Here is a 24,174-nt window from a genome sequence, read left to right on the forward strand (position 1 = left end):
TTTGACGTCATTCTGGAAATTGGAAATTTGTGGTAAGGTCTTATGGGACCAAACTGCTGAGGTCATCGGTCCTTAAGCTTACACACTACTTAATCAAGCTTAAACTAACTTACGCTAAGAACAACACACACACCCATGCCCGAGGGAGGACTCGAATCTCCGTGACAAGGCGTCATTCTGCCCAGTGGTGTTATTTCTACAGCGGTTTGAAAGTAATTGTAATCACCCTATATGTCAAACTCTAAGTATGGCACCGTATATGCGATTACCTGAGCACGCCACTCGGGGTATACGCATCATAAAGTGGGTAATGGTGTTCGTGACGTCCGGACAGACATAACTGCTCCTTCATTACTGTGAGAGCTTTCACAGCTCTAGTAGTGTACGAAGGGCGACCCAGAACGTGCCTGTAATTCCCCCGATCGTCTCAGGGCAGAATGTACACAATCAGGCGGCCAGTACAACTTCCGTCTGGTGTTGTTGACAAGCCGCTCAACTGTGTACAGATGTCCTGTTATCTCAATTGTTACCGATATTGAGGCATGAGCCATGAGTAACGGATGGCGATAAGACCACTTCAGTCGCCGAGAATGATAACAGCTCCTTTCTGCTCCGCAGCCTGTGGCTGCTATTAGTGCAGCATCGCCCCCTTTGCAATCAGAGAATTTAAAAACTATCTCAGACTAAACATGTACTGTAAAGGGCCTTCCCACGCGACGAGCCTCAACTGGAAATTAAAGCCGGTCCGAGTGGCCGAGCCGTTCTAGGCGCTACAGTCTAGAACCGCGCGACCGGTATGGTCACAGGTTCGAATCCTGCCTTGGGCATGGATGTGTATGATGTCCTTATGTTAGTTAGGTTTAAATAGCTCTAAGTTCTAGGGGACTGATGACCTCAGCAGTTAAGTCCCATAGTGCTCAGAGCCATTTTGGAAATGAAACAGGGATAACACATGCGAAACTGCCAGCAAGTCAAAAACAACCACAAAGGACAAATCGGGTATCCCCAAGGGTCCATTGTCGTTGGAATGAACAGTTTAGGGCACATCATAGAGCAGCCGGTACATCTCAGATATTGAAACCTAAGCCGTGGTGAAGAGGAAGCTGATGTCGTGCAGTCGCAAGCCTTAAATACTAATGACGGACATATGGAAACGGACAAGGGGTCACACAAAACCCAAACCAATCTTGGTTGTAAGACGGTGGAACTAAAGGTCGCGAATGTGAACCCCCTCCCCTCCCCACCTGATGGTCGGCCTAACATATGCTGGCTCAGTTCTCATAAACAGATGGCGTGTTCTCATGAAGAGACAAACCTCTCTCGAATTAATACGTACATCGACTAAGCTAGTGTGCTTCGCCAGTAATTGGAGAGGAATGCTGTCTATAGGGACATCAGAAATTAACTTAGTCAGCCTCTTTTTGATTCTCTCATTCCTCTCGAGGTCTCATCCACCTACAAGTACAGCATACTGCTGAACATGACGACTATGCAATCTTACTGCACTGCAACTTTAACTACAGTTAAGTTTGTACTTTTCATGTATTTTAAGTCCTTTGCGAGAGTCTTTATCCTCCTCAAATACAATTAACGCGATTTTATAAACTTGCGACTCTCAAATCAGCATACAATCGACTCTCAAAACCCAAGCGTTGCAAGATTATCGTTTTGCTGAAGACATCCATACTACGAGGGGCATTCTATAAGTACCGCAATACCTGTTTTTCTCGGTCATTTTCTGTTGAAAAATGTGGAACTTGTTTTGGGACACCCGCTTCAGAAAAAATGTTCACGTGTGTGTGAAATCTTATGGGACAACTGCTAAGGTCATCAGTCCCTAAGCTTACACGCTACTTAACCTAAATTATCCTAAGGACAAACACTCACACCCATGCCCGAGGGAGGACTCGAACCTCAGCTGGGACCAGCCGCACAGTCCATGACTGCAGCGCCATACGCCCGCTTCAGCTTCCATAGTTTCACGAACGTCCGACAGTTGGTGGGACTGTACGTAGCCTTCAAAATGGCGTCTGTGACGGAGGTGCGTTCCAAAAAGAGAGCTCTCATTGAGTTTGTCTCGGCGCAAAAGCACAACATCGCAGATATTCCTATGCGCTTACAGAATATCTGCGAGGACGTGGCTTTGAACAAAAGCACGGTGAGTCGCTGGGCGAGGCATCTGTCCTCATCGTAACAAAACTTTTCTGATGTCCTGTGTGCCGGCTGGCCACACACAGTTCTGACTCCTGAAATGGAACTTGAAGACACTCTCATTCGAGATGATTGACGGATCAAAATCACACGCATCGTTGCTCAACCGGACGTCTCTGTTCGTAGTGATGACGCACTCGTCCACCAGTTGGGGTAGTCAAGGATGTGAGCCCGCTGGGTTCCTCGCCGCCGAACAGACGACCGTAAAGAGCAACAAAGGACCCTCTGTGCGGAATCACTTGCTCATTACTAGGCTGATGATGAAACTTTTTTAGCAAACATCATGACAGGCGATAAAACATGGGTTCATCACTACCGGAAACTAAACGGCAAACTATGAAGTGGCGCTACACCACTTCGCCTCAGAAGAAAAAGATCAAAGACGAACATTCAGTCAGTAACGTCATGGCGATGGTTTTCTGGGACTCTGAAGGGGTTATTCGGTTTGGTGTCCCCTCTTATGGTGCGATTATCAGCTATGAAATGTACTGTGCTATCCCCATGTAACTAAACTAACGACTTCAGCGCGTTCATCGGACAAAAATGAACATCTCCTTCTCCATGGCAACGCAAAGCCTCAAACAGATATGCACACCCGAGGGCTGTTTTTGCTCTTCCATCCTACAGCCTGGACCTCGCATGTTTCGACTGCGATCTATTTGGCCCAGTGATGAATGCACTCCGTGGGAAGCAGTGCGTGGATGATGGGGAGGCTATATTGATCCAGTGAGACGTCGGCTACGACGCTGACCAGCAGAGCTGCAAAGTGCAGGCGAACACGCCCTGCCTGTAAGGTGGCGCAAGGCCGTCGCATTGAACGGAGATTATGCTGAGAAATAGGGTTTTGTAGCCAGAGGAATAGGGAATAATACGGTTTACTGGAATCCTGAAGACCGAGCGAGGTGGCGCAGTGGTTAACACACTGGACTCGCATTCGGGAGGACGACGGTTCAATCTCGCGTCCGGCCGTCCTGATTTAGGTTTTCCGTGATTTCCCTAAATCGTTCGAGATAAATGCCGGGATGGTTCCTTTGAAAGGGCACGGCCGACTTCCTTCTCCGTCCTTCCTGAATCCGATGAGACCAATGACCTCGCTGTTTGGTCTCTTCCCCCAAACATACCTAACCCCAATCCTGAAGAAAAGCAACTTGCTTTCAGAAAAAAAAAAAAAAAAAAAAAAATGTGTTCCATCACTTACTAAAGGACCCTCATATTTTACTCCATGAAGTCACAACTAATAAAATAAAACAAATACATAATCTTCAGCCAGTTATTAATGTTGACGCTTCCTGCGGCACTGCCGCTTTATTGAAGGAAGGTATTAAGTATACGATAAAGGCACTTCTGAGTAACGGAAGGGGCATAACTGTGCAGCTACAAGACATGTACTGGTCAGTGCTTATGCTCTATCTGTAGCGAATAACAGAGCGCACAGAAGCCAGTTTACGTACTGACGAGATAGCAACGCCATTAGCAGGATTGTACCGCACAGTGCTCGTTGGTGGTGATTTCAAATGTGTACCGCATAAGCGGGGTCAGGTTCCATAGAGAAGTTACTGTCAAGAACTGCAAACTTTAAAGAGTGCATTAAAATACAGTCTACACACTTGGACGACACCAGTGAGAAACGTCATGATCTGCAGCTTTGTAGCGAACAACAGCGCAAGTAGATTAGACAGATCACATTTTGGTCAAATTTTCTCTCCAAACAACCTTTAGAGGGCGTAGTAATTGCAATATGAACATCCCCAATCTGTATGAACCACTGCTGAAATGGGAATTTTAGGAGTTTGCAAAAAGTATCTCATCAAGCAAACACGTTATCAGAACCATTCATATTGGTGGACAGGATATGTAGAGTCCCAAATAAAGCGAACTATTACGCAGTATGCTCAGGAAAAAGCAAAAGGGACTAAATCCATATACACACATTAAAAAAATTTTGCATCACCTCGGTTTCGAGAGTTCTGGAACCTGTACAGAAAATTGGAATACAAATGAACATATCATTTCTGCACTTTTTATTGCTCCTGAAAATCACACATTGCGTGTTGTACCACCATACAGCGAGACCTTCAGAGGTGGTGGTCCAATTGCTGTACACACCAGGACCCCTAATACCCAGTAGCATGTCTTCTTGCATTGATGCATACCTGTATTCGTCGTGGCATACTATCCACAAGTTCATCAAGGCACTGTTGGTCCACATTTTTCCACTCCTCAATGGCAATTCAGTGTTGATCCCTCAGAGTGGTTGCTTGGTTACATCGTCCATAAGCAGCCCTTTTCACTCTATCTCAGGCATTTTTGATAGGGTTCATGTCTGGAGAACATGCTGGACACTAGTCAAGCGATGTAGCTATCCTGAAGAAAGTCATTTGAGAGACTGCAGCGCACTCTCACTTCCAATTTGGTGTCACGCCACTTAATGTTCTCAGGGAAGATTATCTTTATTACCATCTGTCTTCATACATCATGATGAAATAGTGGGCAGTAGTTAACGCTCTTGCTTGTGTGCTCTAGTGAAGGAATGGTGGTAAGCTTTATCTGCGTTCAAAGGAATAAACAACCGATTTAAACGACAGCAGTAAAAGTTTACGGCTACTGAGGGAAGCGCGTTTTTTCTGCGGAATCTAGATGAAAACATTTCCGGACTGCTGAGTTCCACGGTCTCATTGTGGAGACACGTTTGGTTGAGTTCCACAGTCTCATTGTGCAGACGTGTTTGCATGACGCCGGTTAGTTGGTGGTCACGTCCAGGTAGGCTGGCTAGTGTCGAGGAGGCGCCGCTGCAATGGCCAAAGCTATAGAGGCAGCTTCACTCGATGTTTCTGCTGGGGACTTCCAATGATGTGTTGAGTCTACGCGACATCGACTGCTGCTATGTTAGGCAAAAGTCCCATACGGTATTAGGAGGTATCCTATGATTTCTGCCACCTCGGCGTGTAATGACCTCCTAATAAATGTATTTGTCATATTCGTAACAGACAAAAAATGAAAATAATATTAAATCACCGGCAAAGAAAAGAATATGGCGCTAATAATTCCGAAAGCAAGCACAAATCCACTAAACACAGTACGCAAAATCAATGTAATTCACTAGCGAGCCCGTGAAAACAATACCAACCACATCCTTACATACCGAGCTAACAACATGAAACGATTAACCACCACTTAGCATCATTAGCAACCAACACAAGAGAGCGCTGCCGAATACTACAAAACGCCATATACAAACAAGATTCGACTCAAAAAATCCCTTGTCACCATGACGTCACACAACACAACACAGCTACATCACGGGTCAAAGACGAAGTGTGGTACCGTAGCTATCGGTTGGGCCTTCCCAACCAGCCAGCTGCATGTAAAGACGTTAGCTGCACCGCCAAATGGTGCTCAAAGTTATTTCTGTCCCATGAAGTAGGCCAGCAGTTTTCTACAAGTCAAATAAATAAATGAATTTGAAGAAACAGACCTTATTTTTTGGCGGCAAATGTACACCTCTTTTCACAAGCTGCAACATCGTCGCGAAAAAACACAGTGACCCGTATATGTAATAAGTTTCCTTTACTGTACACCTGTCATTCCCGTATATGAGCACGTCATGTAGGTTCATCGATTCATCTCTATGAACGTTGATCTGAGTAATGGTATTGAGAGAATCCTGCCTCATTACGGCCTGATGATATATTTCCACACTTCGCAAGCAAGTAACGATCATTCTGTGGTACGGAACGATACTGGAATCATCAGCACTATGCGTATGAATTTCACTATCTCTGGCAGTAAATAAAGTATGGCTCTTTCCTTTTTTAGAAATTTCACTACTTCATCCAATGATGTAATGTTTTGCAGAATTTCACATGCTTCGGTGGAGAAGCAAGCAAGCATTCCTTGCCTGTACAGTGGAACCTCGCTAATCCATCCGCTATGGCACCGGGAGCATGGTCGAAACGCAAAAAAGGTCGGATTATAAGAATAACACTTATTGACACAGCACGGAGTAACTAAAATTTTCAGTTGGAAATACTGTCTGAAATATTGTTCCATTTTAAAACAGTAACAAAACGACAGGTATACCTTGACACACTAAAATTCTTACACGGAAACTGTTATATCCAGGAACAACATAATAACCTCTTCAGTCTGGTTTATTAAATCACATCACTTTTTAACAATTATGTTAGCCAAGCGTCTACCCAGGCTCACACTCAGGAGTAATGCATAATTAAATTTTGGTTATACCAATGTCCGAATGTGCATGGTGGGGTGCACGTTCCGTAATTATTCCCAGGTCCAGTGAAGTTCAGTCCCTCCGAGTGAAGTCGCAAGATTTTCCGCCGAGCAGCCAGATAACCTCGAGTGGGCGGCATCCACAAGCAGCTGGAACACGGCGTACTGCACTTCCCGATGAGAACTGTCGTTTGCGGCGGCGGACGGGTTTATATAAGGCTTGCTAGTTAATGGAGCCGTCGGTTGGGGTCGCTGTTTTCCAGGGAAAACCAATCGCAATGTTTCCTGGCGTAGCCAATTGCTGTGTGCTGAGAAACGCGCGCGCGCGAAGGCGGCCAGCGATGGTAGCCGCGAGCCGCCCGGAGAAGTGCGGCCAGCGATGTATTTCTCGGCCACGTAAGGGAGCGTGCGTGTGAAGACGGCCAGCGATGGGAGCAGCGGGCCGCCCAGAGAAGTGCGGCCAGCGATGTATTTGGCGGCCGCGTACTGGAGCGCGTTGTTCGGTGTTTGTTAGAAGCGGTGTATACCACATAAACGTTATGTGTAGTAGTGCCTGTACTGTAAAATACATCTGTATTGTACGATACGATATTGTTACTGTGAGTGAAAGTTTTAACATCTGTACGTACCTTATTACAGTGCTCAATTGACAAACAACTGACTTGCACTTAACAGTTTCAAATATGAGTAATCACACTGTAAAATATGTTCTGTTCTTAAGGAAAACGAAAAAAGTCTTCCTCAGGGGACACTGCCTTAACGAAGTGCTGTCCATGCGGGTGAGGATGTTTGCATGCTCTTGATGCGGAGGGCTTTGCCTGCGGTAGCTTAGCTACCAGAAGGGTCACCCAAGCCGGACAGGTCGAAGGGGAGGAGCCGGACAAAGTGTGTCAAACGACCTACCTGTCCCCATTTTCCTATTCTCATCCTGTACCTGCCTTGTCCTTTTTCCTACCATCCCTTGTCATAAGTAAAGAGTGGGGTGGACAGTGATCCTTAGCCATAGTGAAGGAAACCTGTCCAGTGGTGACAGCTCCGAAAAATAAGCCTCTCAGGCTAAGAAGTTGAGTAGTATCTGTCCCGCGAAGAATTATCTTCAACTGAGCATTGAGGTGTTGAATGCACTACCCCAGGTGGTAACCAATCCACAGCCACCCAAGACGACGTTAGCGGACCTTCGGATTCTGGGGATTCCGCACCGACATGCTTTGTGAATGAGTCAGAGTATCCTCAAATCACCAGATGTAAACTCAGATTGAGACACAAAACTTCTTGGCAACATTTAAGACTAATTCACTGCTCAAAGTGGTTAAATTCTAACATCTGACCAATTCACTAACACAATACAACATAGTACTGACAGAAGTACAGGAAACCTCTCCAAGAAGTTGTATATCCGGGAGGCACACACTGTCATACTGCTTGGTGACTTCAATGCCCAACTAGGAAGAGAGAAAAGTACAAAAATATAGTGGGCAACTCTCTGGCACATATGAGAATCAGCCGCAATGGGGAACGGTTGGTGGATCTGTGTAGGACGTTTGGGTTGGTCATGAAGTCTACCGACATCAAACTCCTGCCAAGGAAGCAGAAGACTTGGATTTCACCTAACACCAACTTGAGTGATTCCAGATAGATCATGTGGCCATTTCCAGAAAATGTCAAAAGGAAATTCAAAACGTGAAGGTATTAAGAAGTACCAATCTGGACTCAGACCAATATCTCTCTCAAAATGAGACTCCAGCCTATAAACACTACACAGTACCTCCAAGATGGTAAGATTTGGCGTAGGGCGACTTAAGAACAAACAAGAAGTAAGCCAGAGGCTGTACAGTACAGATTTCAACAACTGGGACCAACTGAAGGAGACTTTTGAAGATAGGCAACGAACTCGCCCCCCTCACGAAAAGAAGGAATCATCTGTGGTGGAATGAAGACTGTAACAATGCAATAGCCCAAAGGTAGAGACTCTGTGGGAAGTGGAATTGTAAGCAAACCAAGAAAAATTGGGAAAGCTTTTTGGAACAAAGAAGGCTTACACTGAAGGAACCAAATGGATCTTCACACAAAACCAACTAACCCAAATCGAAGAGAGCTTCGCTAACTCCAGAGATTTTTACATAACCTGCAAGGAGACACTAAGAAAATACAATCTGCCAAGTCTCCACTTCAGACTCTCACAAGGCAAACTGATTCTTAACGACAATGACACCTCTTAGCTCAGTACTTCAAAAACCTCCTCAACTGTGATCAACCCAGCAAAGACTTCAACTACAAATAAACCATACCAAACCTGGACTCACTGTCTCTGTCATTGGAAGAAGTTGGACAAACCATTCAACTTCTGAAGTCTAGCCGGCCGAAGTGGCCACGCGGTTCTGGCGCTGCAGTCTGGAACCGCGAGACCGCTCCGGTCGCAGGTTCGAATCCTGCCACGGGCATGGATGTGTGTGATGTCCTTAGGTTAGTTAGGTTTAACTAGTTCTAAGTTCTAGGGGACTAATGACCTCAGCGGTTGAGTCCCATAGTGCTCAGAGCCATTTAAACCATTTTTTTTCTAAAGTCTAATAAGGCAGCTGGAGAGGTATCTACCTGGAAATGTGCTGGAAGCAATGCCATGGGCAAGTTGATCATCCAGGACATCTGCGAACAGAGAAATTACCACCTGATTGGAACACGGCTCTGATCCATCCGCTTCATGAAAAGGGAGATTTTGCTGATCTGAAAAACTACCATGGAATTTCTCTTGTCCCAGTAACATACAAGATTCTCTCCAAGGCGTTACTAACAAGGGCAGAAAATCAGCTGGACAGGCAACTGAGACAATATCAGGGAGGCTTCAGGAAAACCAGATCCTGGGCTGAAACTCTACTGGAATACTCCAAGATGGTCGTCACCTTTGTTGATTTCAGGAAGGCCTCAGACTCTGTTGATAGAGAAACACTTAACAAAGTACTCCAGGAAATAGGACTACACAACAAGACCCACACTCATTCTAGAAACCTTGACCAACACCCACTCCAATTTAAATTCAAATTTAGATTCCAATTTAGAGGTGAGATCTCATAAAGCTTCGAGATAAAAACTGGAGTGAGACAAGGGGATGGACTCTCCCCACTTCTCTTCAACTGTGTCCTTGAAAAGGTTGAGAGAGAATGGCGCAAGGAACTGACCAGTTTGGGTGTTCAGAGTGGTGTCTACCTGGGCCAAAGAACGAAGGACTGATTGTAGATTGCCTTTCTTTTGCAGCTGACATGACAGTGATTGCTGATTTTCTTGAAATGACAACAATGCAGGTAAACTGCCTCAGAAAATAGGCAGCCAAAGCGGGTCTTCAAGTATCGCTGGGGAAAACAGAGCTCTTCATCAACATCAAAGAAGCGAACAGAGAGATGTTACTAAACCAGGAAGAGAAGTATTTCGGCGAATGGACTGAACCCAACTTGTCATGAAAAACGTCACTACCCACGAGAGTCAACAAATTGTAACTAGCCTACCGACTGACAGTGAACACCTACAACAAAAAAATGCCTGAAAAGTAAGCGCTACACATCAGTTATACGACCAGAAGCCCTGTATGCCATGAAATGTCTTTCCATGAACCGGGGAGGTCTGATGAAGAAATTGGAGGTCTGAGAGGGGAGAATCCTCTGGAAGATCCTAGACCTGGTAGAAGAAGATGGGTAATTCAGAAGGCGACATAACTCCGAGCTCTACGAACATATTGAGAGGCTTTCTTGATTGTGTAAAAAAAGAAGGGTATCTTTCTATAGCTGTGTTGCAAGATTGTCTCCGAACAGATTGACCAACTGTCTGTTCTCCTTCTTCCAAAACAAGAAGGTTCGCACCACTTGGCTGACTGAAACTAAAACGGACATTAAAGAACTGGGAATAACTGATCTCCAGAACATACAGTCTGTGAGACATACTCTGAAGGAAGTCCAAGGATTTCGGGAAAAGCTCCGAAGAAAGGTACCCCCTGGACAGGGGAAAGGAAAATGAGTTACATCGGCAGAGGATGCGACGGTACTGGGCAAAGATCAAAGCTCAACAGTTAAACAAGCGTGGTCTAAACAAAGTATACCCATTAGAAACAAGAAGAAGAACGAAAAAAGTCTGTAATGCTTAGTAGATAGCGACCTTGGTTTTGCAGCGATGTTTCGCCCTTTCCTAATCCACAAAATGTCTATTGGGGTAGAAGCACAGCTTTGTTCGATGTACTGAGTGGCTACGTCAAATGCATTTTTAATGTCATCTTTGCGGTTCTTAACAGTTATTTGAGTTACAGCGTCAACGGCTTGGTGTTCAGTTAAGTAGGGTTTCGTTGTGCAGTCAAAATCAGTTAAACTGATCCAGTCACTCACGTCACTGCGCTCAACTTCGGTTGTGAATACACGGTTTATGTTCAGTTTTATACAATTCAGTTTGTAAGAAGTACACTGCCACTAATGTATAACACAAATACGTGCACAATAACACTTACTGATAGAGTCAGAAACTAATCATTTCATATTAAAACTAATCGGACTGTCGCAACTATCAACGGTCAACTGGCTACTGATCCAGATCGCAGACGATAAGTTATCGACAAAAATCCAGTCCTGACTGTAGCATCGGCGTGTGTACGTAGGCAAATGCGGGAAATGGGATGGCCGGATTAAGTGGGGAGTCGGACCATCCGAGCTCCGATTAGTGACGTTCTACTGTGACTAATTCGTAGAAAGATAAAAGGTAATATGAATGTTTGTTGGGACGAAGAAAAAATTGTTCAGATTGATTTCAAACATAAATGATTGAGTGTCTAAGCCTGATTCCAACAAGTTGATGGTCGAATCCATTGTTTCACAAAAAAATCGTCTATATTTATCACACATTTCAGTGGATGAATCTACAGATTATTTGTCAGAGTCACCGTATTTGTTATGGATTTTTCTTTGACGGTAATTTTGAGGAATCAACATCTACATCCTTACATTTTTGAGTTGTTGCAGCCCAAAATGATTCAAACAATTTCTCATAAATTTAATCCATATTAAAACGGTTCATATCATATTATTGGCCAGGGACTTCCTCTGTAGTGCTGTGTTGACCGTATCAATGTGACCAAACAGTTTTACCAGTTACTGAACTGTCATTTTTTGAAACATTTAGAAAAAAATTCTTGATGTTTTATATAGCTGGACAAAATGAAGACATTGTCACGTACCTTAGGGACCACCTTGTAGGACAGAGCGGTTTCAAATTTGCCTTTAAGTGAACAAAATATATTAAATCCTTCATAACGTTCAGTGTAGTTCGACATTCTAGGATTGCTTTTGCAGTCTCTTGTAGTGTTAAGGTTAAAGAGTGTGCAAGGTTGTGCCCAAATCACTTCTCAATTTCCAAAAACTTGGCCTGTACACTACTATATTCTCTGGCCATGTTAGCAGAACCATCATAGCATTGGCCTCTACAATTAGACGCAGGCATATCAAACTGTCTTAAAATAGCGATAATAATCCAAACAGAGCCTTTGTGTAGTCGTTTGTTTACAGTATATCGCTAAAGAACATTCTTTTATCAGGAACAAAGAATTAACGATTCTGATACACACACCTATTGCTCTTTGGTGGCTATGTCTACTGCTTCACCTGCTATGATTGCAAAATACTCCTCACTTTTGACCCCATCCAATAAATATCTAAGAATTAAATGATTTAAGAGTCAAAATTTCATCTTGTACATCGTGGGCTGTCGATTTATAAGTTTTGCGCTGTAGCCACATTAAAATTTGTTGGCAATCATCCCACTAAAGGCGTAATAAATTAGCAAAGTAACTTGTTTCATTAGTATGTCGTATTGTAAGCCCCTGTACTACTAAGCTCTGTTTTTTTTATTTAGATCAGTTTTTTTAATGTCTCTAAGGACATTGACATTCAATTTTAAGGTTTTGAATTTCAGTACATCTTCTCTGTGGCATCCTCCACGAACTTTTCTGACACTTTCTTCCAGTTCGAAAAACCAGCTCACACGAAATTTTTTCCTATGTTACGAAAAAATTGTAGACGATTTTGTTCAAACATTTGTTAGCAAATTTAGCAAAAAATAACACCTTTTACGTTATTGTAATCAATCCATGCAAATGTCTGGCCTAATGAGTGCTGGTAACTGCGTTGTTTTTTCCTGGAACTGTGTTTTTTTGTTACTGCCACACTTCCGCCAATACTTTTAACCTTTCACACAGAGTACCACTGACACTGGGTCTAGGTTCATTGTCACTAACACCTGTCGACTAGCAATTTTCTTTCTAATTTGTCCACTTTGAACTGGCCAGTTTCTAGCATTACGCAAGACTAGGCGGCCGCTTAAGGCGACAAAATTTTAGGGGTGGCAAGACACAGAAAAATTAATTTCAGATCAGACAGCACAAAAGTTAAGCAAATGAAGAGAAAAAAACAAAAAGAGAAAAATTGAAAAGTATAGGGAACAGTTACTCCATATGTCTTTACTTACTTTGCCGAACGTAAACACATTTACCTGAAAACTAAATCAGCCGCCACTGACAATGGAAACTCCCCGTCGCACGCCGCTCAGATTTGGTGGTAAGAGGCTAAGTCGATAGCCTGTCAAAAAGTGATCACAGGTCAAGCATGAAGAAGCTGTACTGAACTGTGAAAAAATCAAAATCGACACACTGAACGGTCCAAGAAGTGTAATACAGCGCAGCCATGAACAGAAGTGGCATCGTGGATAAGTGGTCGCTTGTTGGACTGCATCGCGGGCGAGTCATGGTCAAACCGCCCTGGTATATTACTTTTCTTTTTTTCGCTGTTCACTGTATTCAGATTTGTGTCTGTTTGTGTGTCGTGGTGAAGCGTCTGTTTGCAACAGCGGGGTGAAGGAAGGGACCTATTATGACAGTTGATTCTGCACAACTACTCTATTAGCTGCCAAAAGGATTTGGATTTGGAATGGGAACCGCAAAAGTTTGATGAAAAGGCGACAAGTAAATCGAGTACTCCAATGAACAACACTTCTGGTAAGCCATACACGGCATTAGAGACAGTACGTGTGTCTCTTACCGACCCATCTAATTTGTACGCCTGGTGAAGGAGTGATACATGCCTCCTTTCAGGTGAATGTGAATGTGATCACTCCCAAGGAAATGATGAAAACATAGTAGTTCGTCACAGAACTTGCACCAAATGAACGCAACAGTTTCTCTATCAGATAGTTTCTCTGTGCTCTATCAAAACATATGTTTATAATGTTTTTGAAGTTATTTTCCGTTTTGGAAGTTTTGACTCTTGAACTCCTTTGTTGTAATATAGTTCACACCCTTTATTTGTTGTTTTCATTTCTGTCAGCCGTCTATGTTGTCCCTCACCTGCTCTCACCACTCATCACGTTTACTCGCGACGGAAACGTATTCTTACCACACAACTCATATTCAATAATGATGTGTAGTATGCCAACTACCAAGACTACATAAAGAGAACAAATATTTCAATACATTGACGAACGGTTCATAATATTACGTAAAAAAGTAAATAAACGGCACGCTGGAGTTTTGACCTCGGCTCGTCCGCTTTCACAGTCCAACACTATGACCACTTAATAAAAAAAACAACAGAAAACTGAATGCCGACAGACCACTTTTTGTGATGGTTGTATTTAATTTATCCCCATTAAAAATGCATTTGAAATTATTAAAAAATTTAAGAAGAAAATATTGATGAGTGTAATTCACAGTTTAAGTAGCTGTGATGGCCGTTTGAGAAAGGAAATAAAATTATTTATTATTTAATTGATAGTACTTTAGTCATTAACTTTATTTAACTGTTGTTCCAATTTTTGAAACAATTAAAAAATAAAATAAAATGAAACCGTACCAGCAGGTAGGTAGGATCGAACCAAGATCGCGACTGAACCACAACGCCACGGCTATTTTACCGTTGCTCAATGTGGCACTTATTAAGCTTGAACCGTTCACTGTTTCCGTTAAGCTATTTTTTTTCTTTTCACAGTTCAGTACTGTTGTGTTGGCTGAAGAGCCAACACCGTGTTACGAATGGAGGCCGAAATGCACGCGTTTTAGCTCACGCAGGCTAGCGTGAGGAGGGAAGGACTATACTGACGTGAGGTCTGGAACATGACAAGGAATTAGAATTCAGAAAGCGGACTAAATAGTTTGATACTTAACTTTAATCCATTAATGATGAACGTCGGTCTTGACGGTACATGATTCACAATATTATCTGTTCAGAATACATTCTTGAAGTAACTGAATATGGCGCCTTGCCAGGTCGTAGCAAATGACGTAGCTGAAGGCTATGCTAAACTGTCGTCTCTGCAAATGAGAGCGTATGTAGACAGTGAACCATCGCTAGCAAAGTCGGCTGCACAACTGGGGCGAGTGCTAGGGAGTCTCTCTAGACTAGACCTGCCGTTTGCCGGCGCTCGGTCTGCAATCACTGATAGTGGCGACACGCGGGTCCGACGTATACTAACGGACCGCGGCCGATTTAAAGACTACCACCTAGCAAGTGTGGTGTCTGGCGGTGACACCACAAGTACACTTTCTTCCTGTTTCCATGCTTGATACACGTTCACTTCCTGGCGGGCTTACCACTAACTCTGAGGGGCGTGCAAGAGGGAGTGTCCCTTGTGAGTACCAAGCAGGAACAAACATGACCTGGACTGATCTCTGTCGAGCGCTGGTGTGGGTCACATGCGTTAACAAAGAATTTACGAACTGCATCATGATCGTCCAGTACACGTATGATGAATCATCTGAAATAAGCATAAAATTAGGTACTGTAATTCACAGTATTACTTCTGATAAATTTTAACTGTCACTCAATGTTTGTAGCACATAAAAAGAAAAGTGCATTTTGAAATTTCATTGTTGTTCTGTACAAGAAAAAAATCTGAAGCCAAACATTTGCTACACAGAAGAAGGAACATTCCCAGTCAAGTAACTTACTTCGAAGCAAGAGTTTGATGAAAAAAATGTAGTTAACAGGACTCTTTTCATTATGACTCGGTGTTTAACGACCACCGTGAGTATCTCTATGCACGACCGTCCGTAATTTGGGAGCAATGACTCCACGGAAAGGAAAGAGCCAGTGCGTTTAGACAAACACACATCCATGCCTCGTCAGGATTCGAATCCGGACCCATCTCCGACAAATGATCAGACGTCAATCGCTTGGACCATTCCGTCGCCGGGACGACTAATAAAATATTTTAGAATCCTCAATAGAGAATGCAAACATGTCGTCATTTATTTATTTAATCGGAAGAATGTGCACCCTGAAAAAGATGAAATTTAGTCCTCATTCTAGAAATATTTCAATTAAAACAGAGACGGACTAACACCACGATTATGCAGATCTATTTCGATGCTATAACATGTCTCTCGTCAGTATGGCACCATTTCTAAATTCAAGAAAAAATTAATTCGCTCCACAAAATAGTTCCACACCGGTGTTAGTGTATTTTCTCGCAATTAAATAAAATAATTAATTGATGACAACTTTGGACGCACAGGTTTATTCAGTTGGTTTATAGTTTATAATGTTCAGCACATTCTACGTATTTGAATTACATTCAGAAATTTCAAAAACTGAAGACAAAAAATAATAAATTGATAACATTTCCTGTCCTCAAACACTTTTTGGGGAACTGAAGGCAAAGCACGAAATTTGAGGACTGTCTCCAAAAATGAGGACGTGGGGTCACATTTCTAATGTTTAAAAATCGAGCGAGGTAAGGCAGTGGTTAGTACAACGGACTCGCATTCGGGAGGATGACAGTTCAAACTCGCATGCAGGCATCTTCATTTAGGTTTTCCGAGTTTTCCCTAAATCGCTTCAGGCAAATGCAAGGATGGCTTTCCCACGCCCGGGTTCCCAGGTTCGATTCCCGGCGGGGTCAGGGATTTTCTCTGCCTCGTGATGACTGGGTGTTGTGTGCTGTCCTTAGGTTAGTTAGGTTTAAGTAGTTCTGAGTTCTAGGGGACTGATGACCATAGATGTTAAGTCCCATAGTGCTCAGAGCCATTTGAACCATTTGAGCCAAGGATGGCTCCTTTGTGAGGGCACGTCCAACTTTCTTCGCCATCCCTCCCTAATAATGTTTAGAAGTATAACAGGAGACCTGCCCCGTCTATCGTTGGATGTTGGCGAAGGGGGGTTGGGGGACATGGGGGAGACCGACGTTATTAAAATCGTCACATTTCAATTCCCACCCAGAGCGGAGAAACTCCTACCAACGGCCCCTGAAAAAGACTGTTTAATAATTCGGCCAAGTCACAGTGACACTAACTTACCAGTGACGCTGTCCACTGTTAGTGCACACGTCTATACGATAAGAGGCTTGGAGATAAACTACAATCGGACATTTCTGCTTTGTTCCCCTCCGATTGCTGACAGTTGCCTAACTTCACGCTGCTTCAGAATGTTTACGGCCGCGTTTAACTTCTCTCCCTATGGAAGTGAAGTTAAATTACCGTGACTGAATGACATCTAGTTTCATGAATGGAAACTTCTGGACGAGAGAAGTCAAGTCCCCAATATTTTAACACAAATGTCTCCCACGATCCCAGGTATACATTTAATTCCTTATGGAATTCTCAAGTCTATAAAACAAAATGATTTGACAGTTATATTTTATAATCTTAATGTGTCTGCCTCTAGATGTCCAAGTCAGCACCTGGAATAAAATTTCAGTGGCTCTCCATAATTTCGGCGATCGGCGACTCTGAAAATTCTTAAAATAGTCAGAGGCCCAGCCGTACGCCGCAGGGAAGTCGTATTTGGTGCTATGACGTTTTCACTCCACAGCAGGGGAATCAGTGTCCAGGTTTTGTATTAATTTCTATAAAAGTCCAAAAAATAATCTCTCAAATTAAACTACCGTGGTGCAGGCTCTACTGATTTCCCAGAATGCAAAGTGCCCTATGAGTTACGACACACCAAATAATGTTTCGAGCCACAGACAAGGGAGAAGTTAAAATAAACAAAGAATCAAACGTACCTTTTCCATTCATGAAATTATATTTTTCCACAAATGATCTTCATAACTACATTTCAGGATTCATCATCCTATTGTATGAGATGGAATGTTAGCATAATTAATCCAATTCCATACAGCATTCAAAATGCCGGCTTACAACAACGCCGCTAATTATAGTTCCATTGCGATCCTACTCCCCGCAATTCTAAATCAGAAGTAAGGAAATCCGTAATACACCTGTGCAGTTATGCATAAACATTTGCACTAGAAGAGAAAAACTGAGAGAAAAAGGGTGATACTACAAGCTGACAACATCAGCCACATAACACTACTGTGCACCACAGCAGTAGTTAGCTATTGTGTGATTAGTGTTGATTCGTATGCTGTGTTGTATCTAGTAATTGTCAACAGTATTTACAAAAATGATTAAAGAATCCTTACCCGCACCTGGCCCTTCTGGCGACTCGTCATGAACTTTCATATCACTGCAGTGACACATTAACCCATTAAATATTTGTTTCTCTTATAAATTGCGGGCTGGCTGTGGGGCTTGTCCAGGCAGCCAGTGCGCTACGAACCGATAGTAAGCTTCCACCCCCAGCATGCCTCCGTACATGGACTAAGTAAACACGTGTGGTTAATGCAAACACATGGGAAACTCCGTAAAGACAGTTCCTCACGTGCACAGATTAAAGCAGTAGCAGATAAAATGGCAATAGCTCGTTAAACCGACATTTAATCATTACATACTATTATGGAACATAGCACATACAGGTTTAACAGATATCCCGATAAAGGAGTTGAGATACGCACGTTTGAAGGGGGAGATGAGCATTTCTTAAGCAGCACTCTGAGGCATAAAATGCACCGGGCATAATACAGGGAGATTCAAAAAGAATACCACAACTTTAAAAATGTGTATTTAATGAAAGAAACATAATATAACCTTCTGTTATACATCAAAACAAAGAGTATTTAAAAAGGTTTTTTTTCACTCAAAAACAAGTTGAGAGATGATCAATATGGCCCCCTCCAGACACACGAGCAATATCAACCCGATACTCCAACTCGTTCCACACTCTCTGTAGCATATCAGGCGTAACAGTTTGGATAGCTGCTGTCATTTCTCGTTTCAAATCATCAATGGTGGCTGGGAGAGGTGGCCGGAACACCATATCCTTTACATACCCCCATAAGAAAAAATCGTAGGGGGTAAGATCAGGGCTTCTTGGAGGCCAGTGATGAAGTGCTCTGTCACGGGCTGCCTCAGGTAGTTTGGTTTTCAGCTAGTCAACAGCGCCTCAAGCGAACAAATGTACAACTAAATGAAACTTTATAGCTCCCTTAATTCGCCGACAGATAGTGCTTAGCTCTGCCTTTTGTCGTTGCAGAGTTTTAAATTCCTAAAGTTGTGGTATTCTTTTTGAATCACCCTGTATACCAGCAACGACTTTTTCTTCAATACAATATATATGAATTGATTACTTAAATTTGGAACACCGTACTACTAACTATGACCATCAATCCATCAGTTTAACGAGTAATGGTTGCAAAATACTGCCACGAACTATTTACAGAAGAATGGAAAAAATGGCAGTATCCAATGACGGGGAAGATCAGATTAGGTTTTGGAGAAATGTAGTAACATGCAAGACAATACTAGTCGGACGACGTACCTTACAAGATATGTTGAAGAAAGGCAAAAACACGTTCATATCATTTTTAGATTTAGAGAAATTTTTACTGATTTTCACTGGTCTACACTCTAAAATTCTGCAGGTAGCAAGGATAAAATACAGTGACCGAAAAGTTAATCTTCAATGTGTTCAGAAATCAGACTGCTGAGACTCAAAGGGTATGACACTTATAACTGCTGTCTGGCTGTAGCCATTCCCCGATGTTATTAAATCTGTACATTGGGTAAGGAGTAAAGGAGACCAAAGAGAAACTTTGAAACGGTATTAAAGTTCACTGAACATGAACAAAAACTGAGAAGTTTCGCCGACGACATTGTAGTGGCTCAAATGGCTCTAAACACAATGGGACTTAACATCTGAGGTCATCAGTCCCCTAGAGCTTAGAACTACTTAAACCTAACAGACCTAAGGACATCACACACGTCCATGGACGAGGCAGGATTCGAACCTGCGACCATAGCAGGGGCGCGGGGTCGGACTGAAGCGCCTAGAACCGCTCGGCCACAGCGCCGGCTGACATTGTAGTCAATGGCAAAGGAATTGGGAGAGCAATGAATCATGTCTTGAAAAGACGTTGCAGGAGGAACAACAACAAAAGTAAAACACGCCTAATGTAATGTAGGTGAATTAAATCAGGGGAAGGTAGACGAATCAGATTAGAAAAAGAGACACTAAAGGTGGTAGATGAGTTTACCTATTTGCGTAGTAAAATAACTGAAGATGGCGACAGATGAGAGGATATAAAATGCAGACTAGTAGTAGAAAGTTTTCTAATACTGAATGTAAATTTGAGTGTTATGAAGACTTTCCTGAGGGGTGTTTTCGTGAATGTAGCCCTGATTACATGTTAAATGTGGATTGTAAACAGTTTAGGCAAGAAGGGGATAGTAGCTTTTGAAATGTGATGCTAAAGAAGAATGCTGGTGAGCTAAATGTAAGAAGAGATCGAATGATAGGACACATCTTCAGCCTTTAACCCATTAACTGTCAATTTTTTTCTTCCAGTCTGTATTTGTTTCTGGGTTGCCTAATTGAGAGACTGGGATAAGCGATGTAAAATAAAAACTGATATATTCTTGAATTAAACGCTATTTTTTAGAGAATCCTCAAATGGGGATCGTGGCACTTGCTACTATCTTTTTATATTTCCTTTTATTTTCTGTGGCAGACAACAAAGCATTCGATATGGAGTCCTATATTGTACACGGAGCACTGCTTCCTTGCATTTTTTTTTCTTTTTTTTTTGTAAATTCCTCACTTTCTTTCTTCCCTCGATCTTTTGAGTTCAATCACGTGTACGGTTCGAGAAGTCGTGAGTTCAAATGGAACACGAGGTGGATTCCTTCCGGTATAATGGACGCCCTCTCATTTTTGGATCAGAAGCAGCGGATGACTGAGCACGATATGGCGTTGCCACCATTCCTCTGAATTGGAGAAGTGGGATATTTTCATTCGTGAGACAATGTGTGACAGGAATAGCTTATGATCGCCCAGTGGTTGAATCCTAATCTCACCGGTTTCCCGCAAATGAAGTGTTTTAGATAATGGTGTCCATAATGTCGAACCATTTACTCGTCAATGCCTAGGCAATCATAAAAAAATAAATTTCGTGAATTTCTTATTCAGGGCGTCTATCACAGGGAGACTTTTGAAAAGTTTATCCCTGTCGTTAGCTGTGACTCTGTTCAGATGTGTATTAACATTGAAGTGAATATGGCGCTAGATTTCCAGATATCTACTGCAGCTCATGCACTATCGTAGCACCGTATATCAAAATCCTCACCTTCATTCCAATGTAACTGTACCTTTGGGAGAGCCTAGTATCCAGTGAAGAGTAATATATCTAAGAACGTTTTTAAGCACTCATTGGATCAAAGTTGTGATCATTGTTGTGTGTATCATATTGAACACATTCACTGGCTGTCAAATTCGGTACTTGTTCATCAAAAAGTTCTTCAAAGCAATCAATTGCAGGCTTTCCTTTTAAGGCTGTTCAGTTTCTGCTAGGTCAGCGTAAGTTTCACTATAACTTGTTTCCTCAGCTGTTAAATTAGAAGTGACATTAGTTTTCATTCTCTTCTTGCGATGGTGTGCATTTTCTCGTCCTCCCTTTATTCATTGGTACCAACTTCGAAGACATCTGGAACATCGGCTGGAAGAGTTTCGTCCAATATATTTTCTTCGAGACCATCACAGACAGGCATTTCATCTACTCGATGTGGAAGGACCTTGACGATGTCAGTGGGCTTATACATTCCATCTCATCACCAGAAGAATGCACGAAATTGGGGTCATTTACAGTCTCGCCAGTTTCCTTTATACTGTATAAAGTGATTTTCAACGATTCATTGTGCCTAGCGAGAAAAGAAAAACAAAATACGATTTTAAGCAGAATCTGCTATGAGCCCCAAATGGAGATGGAAATTCAGAGAGCCCTCATGTGGAAATAAAAAAGCCTTGGAAATAAACAAACGATAAACGTCTTCTAAAACCATTGCAGAACATTCAAGTACACACCTGCTAGAAGTTATGTACCTAAAAGTATAACTATGCTGTTTTTAAAATGTTCTAGTTGCATAACTCTGAAAAACCTTGCTTCTTCACACAAATAGCCATGTTAAGATCACTAATTTAACAACCACTGATTAACAATCAATGAATAAGCTTGAAAAAGATATACATAACAATAAAGAATAGTAACAATTGCTGCCAACATAATTACAAATAAAAACATTTTCGTTAGAAACACAAATCTCAAAACTGGGATTATGGCAGTTAATTTTTTAAGGTATAGTCTGTCTGGTAATAAAAGCAAGTGTGGTCAGTTAATTCTGCAGAGAGAGATGAAGGTTAGATTACATTATCCATGTTCATTCAAATAGATGCAGTTTGCAGTAATGAAGAGGTTTGGACAGAAAGATTAGCCTCGGAGAGCTGCGTCGAACCTCGCTTCAGACTGAACACACAACAACAGCAACCGATCCAAAGTCAAGTGTCAGTACGAAGCTATAAGTTACGGAATAATGACGTAGTTTAAACCGTTCAGAATCGTCTGACAAAGAGTTTGTTCCTCTGTGAACACAATGAATGGCACTGTGCAGCGTTGTTGTAGAGAAGCGATTATACAGCGGTTAGGTAGCACCAACGATCTAACTGCCGCCGCACTGCTCGGCGGAAACCCTCGTCCCAGTGTTTCGCAGCTGCCCCATTAGAAGCTACACATCACAGAATGACTCACTGCGGCGGTTTCTGCCTCGTCACTGTGAAGAGGCAGAGGCTGTCGTAATCTTATCCTTCCACGGCGCCATCTGTTACGTAACCACCTGGAGCCGACCAGCCACAATATAAGAAGGCGCATTTCAGCGGCGGCGGCAAACGTAGCGGCTAGCATGGCGGGCGCAGAGCAGGCGACGGTGAAGGTGCGCATCTCGCAGGGCGAGCTGCTCGGCCGCCGCCGGCGCACAGTGTGGGGGTTCCCCTACTGCTCCTTCCAGGGAATCCCCTACGCGGCGCCACCGGTCGGACCTCTGCGCTTCAAGGTGAGTCCTACAGCAAGGTTATACGGTTCAGTGAAAGACTTGCGAGGAATGGGTACAATGATCTGTACTTCATTTATCATGATCTCGGCCCAAAAACCTAGAAAACGCTACAGTGATGTGACAAAGGTCATGGAATAGCGATATACTCATATGGTGATGGCGGTAGTAACGTGTATACAAGGTATAAAAGGGCAGTGCATTGGCGGAACAGTAATTTGTACTCAGGTGAATCATTTGAAAGGGTTTCAGACGTGATTATGGGCCCACGACAGAAATAAACAGACTGAACGCGGAACGGTAGCTAGAACAGGATGTGCAGGACATTCCTTTTCGGAAATCGTTATGGAATTCAATATTCCGACGTCCACAATCCCAAAAGTGCGCCGAGAATACCACATTTCAGGTGTTATCTCTCATCATAGATAACTCAACAGCCGACGGCCTTCACTTAACGACCGAGAGCAGCGTCGTTTGCGAAGAGTTGTCAGTGCTAACAGACAAGCAACACTGCGTGAAATAGCCTCAGAAAACGATGTAGGGCGTATGACTAACATATGCGCAAGGACAGTGCAGCGAAATGTGGCATTAATGGGCTCTGGCAGCAGTCGACTGACACAAGAGCTCTTGCTACCTCTACCACATCGCCTGCAGCACCTCTTCTGGGTTCTTAAGCATATCGGTTGGATCCTACACGACTGGAAAACCATGGCTTGATCAGATGAGTCCTGTTTCAAGAGCCAATCGTAGGGTTCGAGTGTGAGGCAGACCCCACGAAGTCAAGGATCCAAATTGTCAACAGGACACTGTGCAGGCTGGTGGTGGCTCCACGATGGTTTGGGTTGTGTTTACATGGAGTGGACTGGGTCCTCTCGTCCAGCTCAATCAACTGAGACTGTTTGCATATCAGTTGTGTGCATTGTTAGGTAAGATGACATTTCAATAACTGTGATTGTCAGTGTGTTTCAAGGCAGTTATGTTACCGATTAGTTCTTGTTGGACATTAATGATAATCATTACAACAACATATTGTACATGAGAGAGTTCTTCGTTATCTGAACATTGAACAACTGACGATGCTGAATATCCTGAAAAAAGCACATTCCGTGAGAAATAATAGGAATCTAAGCTTGATGAAAATCCCCATCTGCATTTCTCTAGCCGCTCTTAGGTCAGTATAAAGTCATCGCAAAGAGGCGATTACGTTTGTCTGCATGGCAATCTTCCACAGCACCTATTATAATCAATTAGTATAGATTTTTTCCATTTTAAGCTTACTGCAAATAAATTTAGAGTGTTTTCGCCAAATGTATTTCGCTCTCATTTATGAAGCGTCTTCTACGGTCAGCAACCCTATGAATGGCAAAGCATTTTCCATAATGCGCATTACCAAGCAGGGAAGGGGGGGAGGTACTTTATGGCTATCCTAAAAAAAATTTAAAAATTTCATAATTGTTGTTGAATTATATTACCTGCATACTTTTTGAAGAGATACTGAT

The 24,174-nt window shown here is 42.8% G+C and overlaps 1 protein-coding gene across 1 annotated transcript in view; it reads left to right on the forward strand.

Annotated features, from left to right (window-relative positions):
- The first annotated feature begins 22,528 nt into the window (after window positions 1–22,528).
- Window positions 22,529–24,174, forward strand: part of LOC124551110 (esterase FE4-like) — a 127,522-nt gene continuing 125,876 nt past the window's right edge. Inside the window, exon 1 of the mRNA XM_047126049.1 lies at window positions 22,529–22,678. Coding sequence (XP_046982005.1) covers window positions 22,529–22,678 — 150 coding nt within the window. The remainder of the gene's footprint in view (window positions 22,679–24,174) is intronic.

The sequence above is a fragment of the Schistocerca americana genome, chromosome 9, assembly GCF_021461395.2.
Source record: "Schistocerca americana isolate TAMUIC-IGC-003095 chromosome 9, iqSchAmer2.1, whole genome shotgun sequence".
NCBI lineage: Eukaryota > Metazoa > Arthropoda > Insecta > Orthoptera > Acrididae > Schistocerca > Schistocerca americana.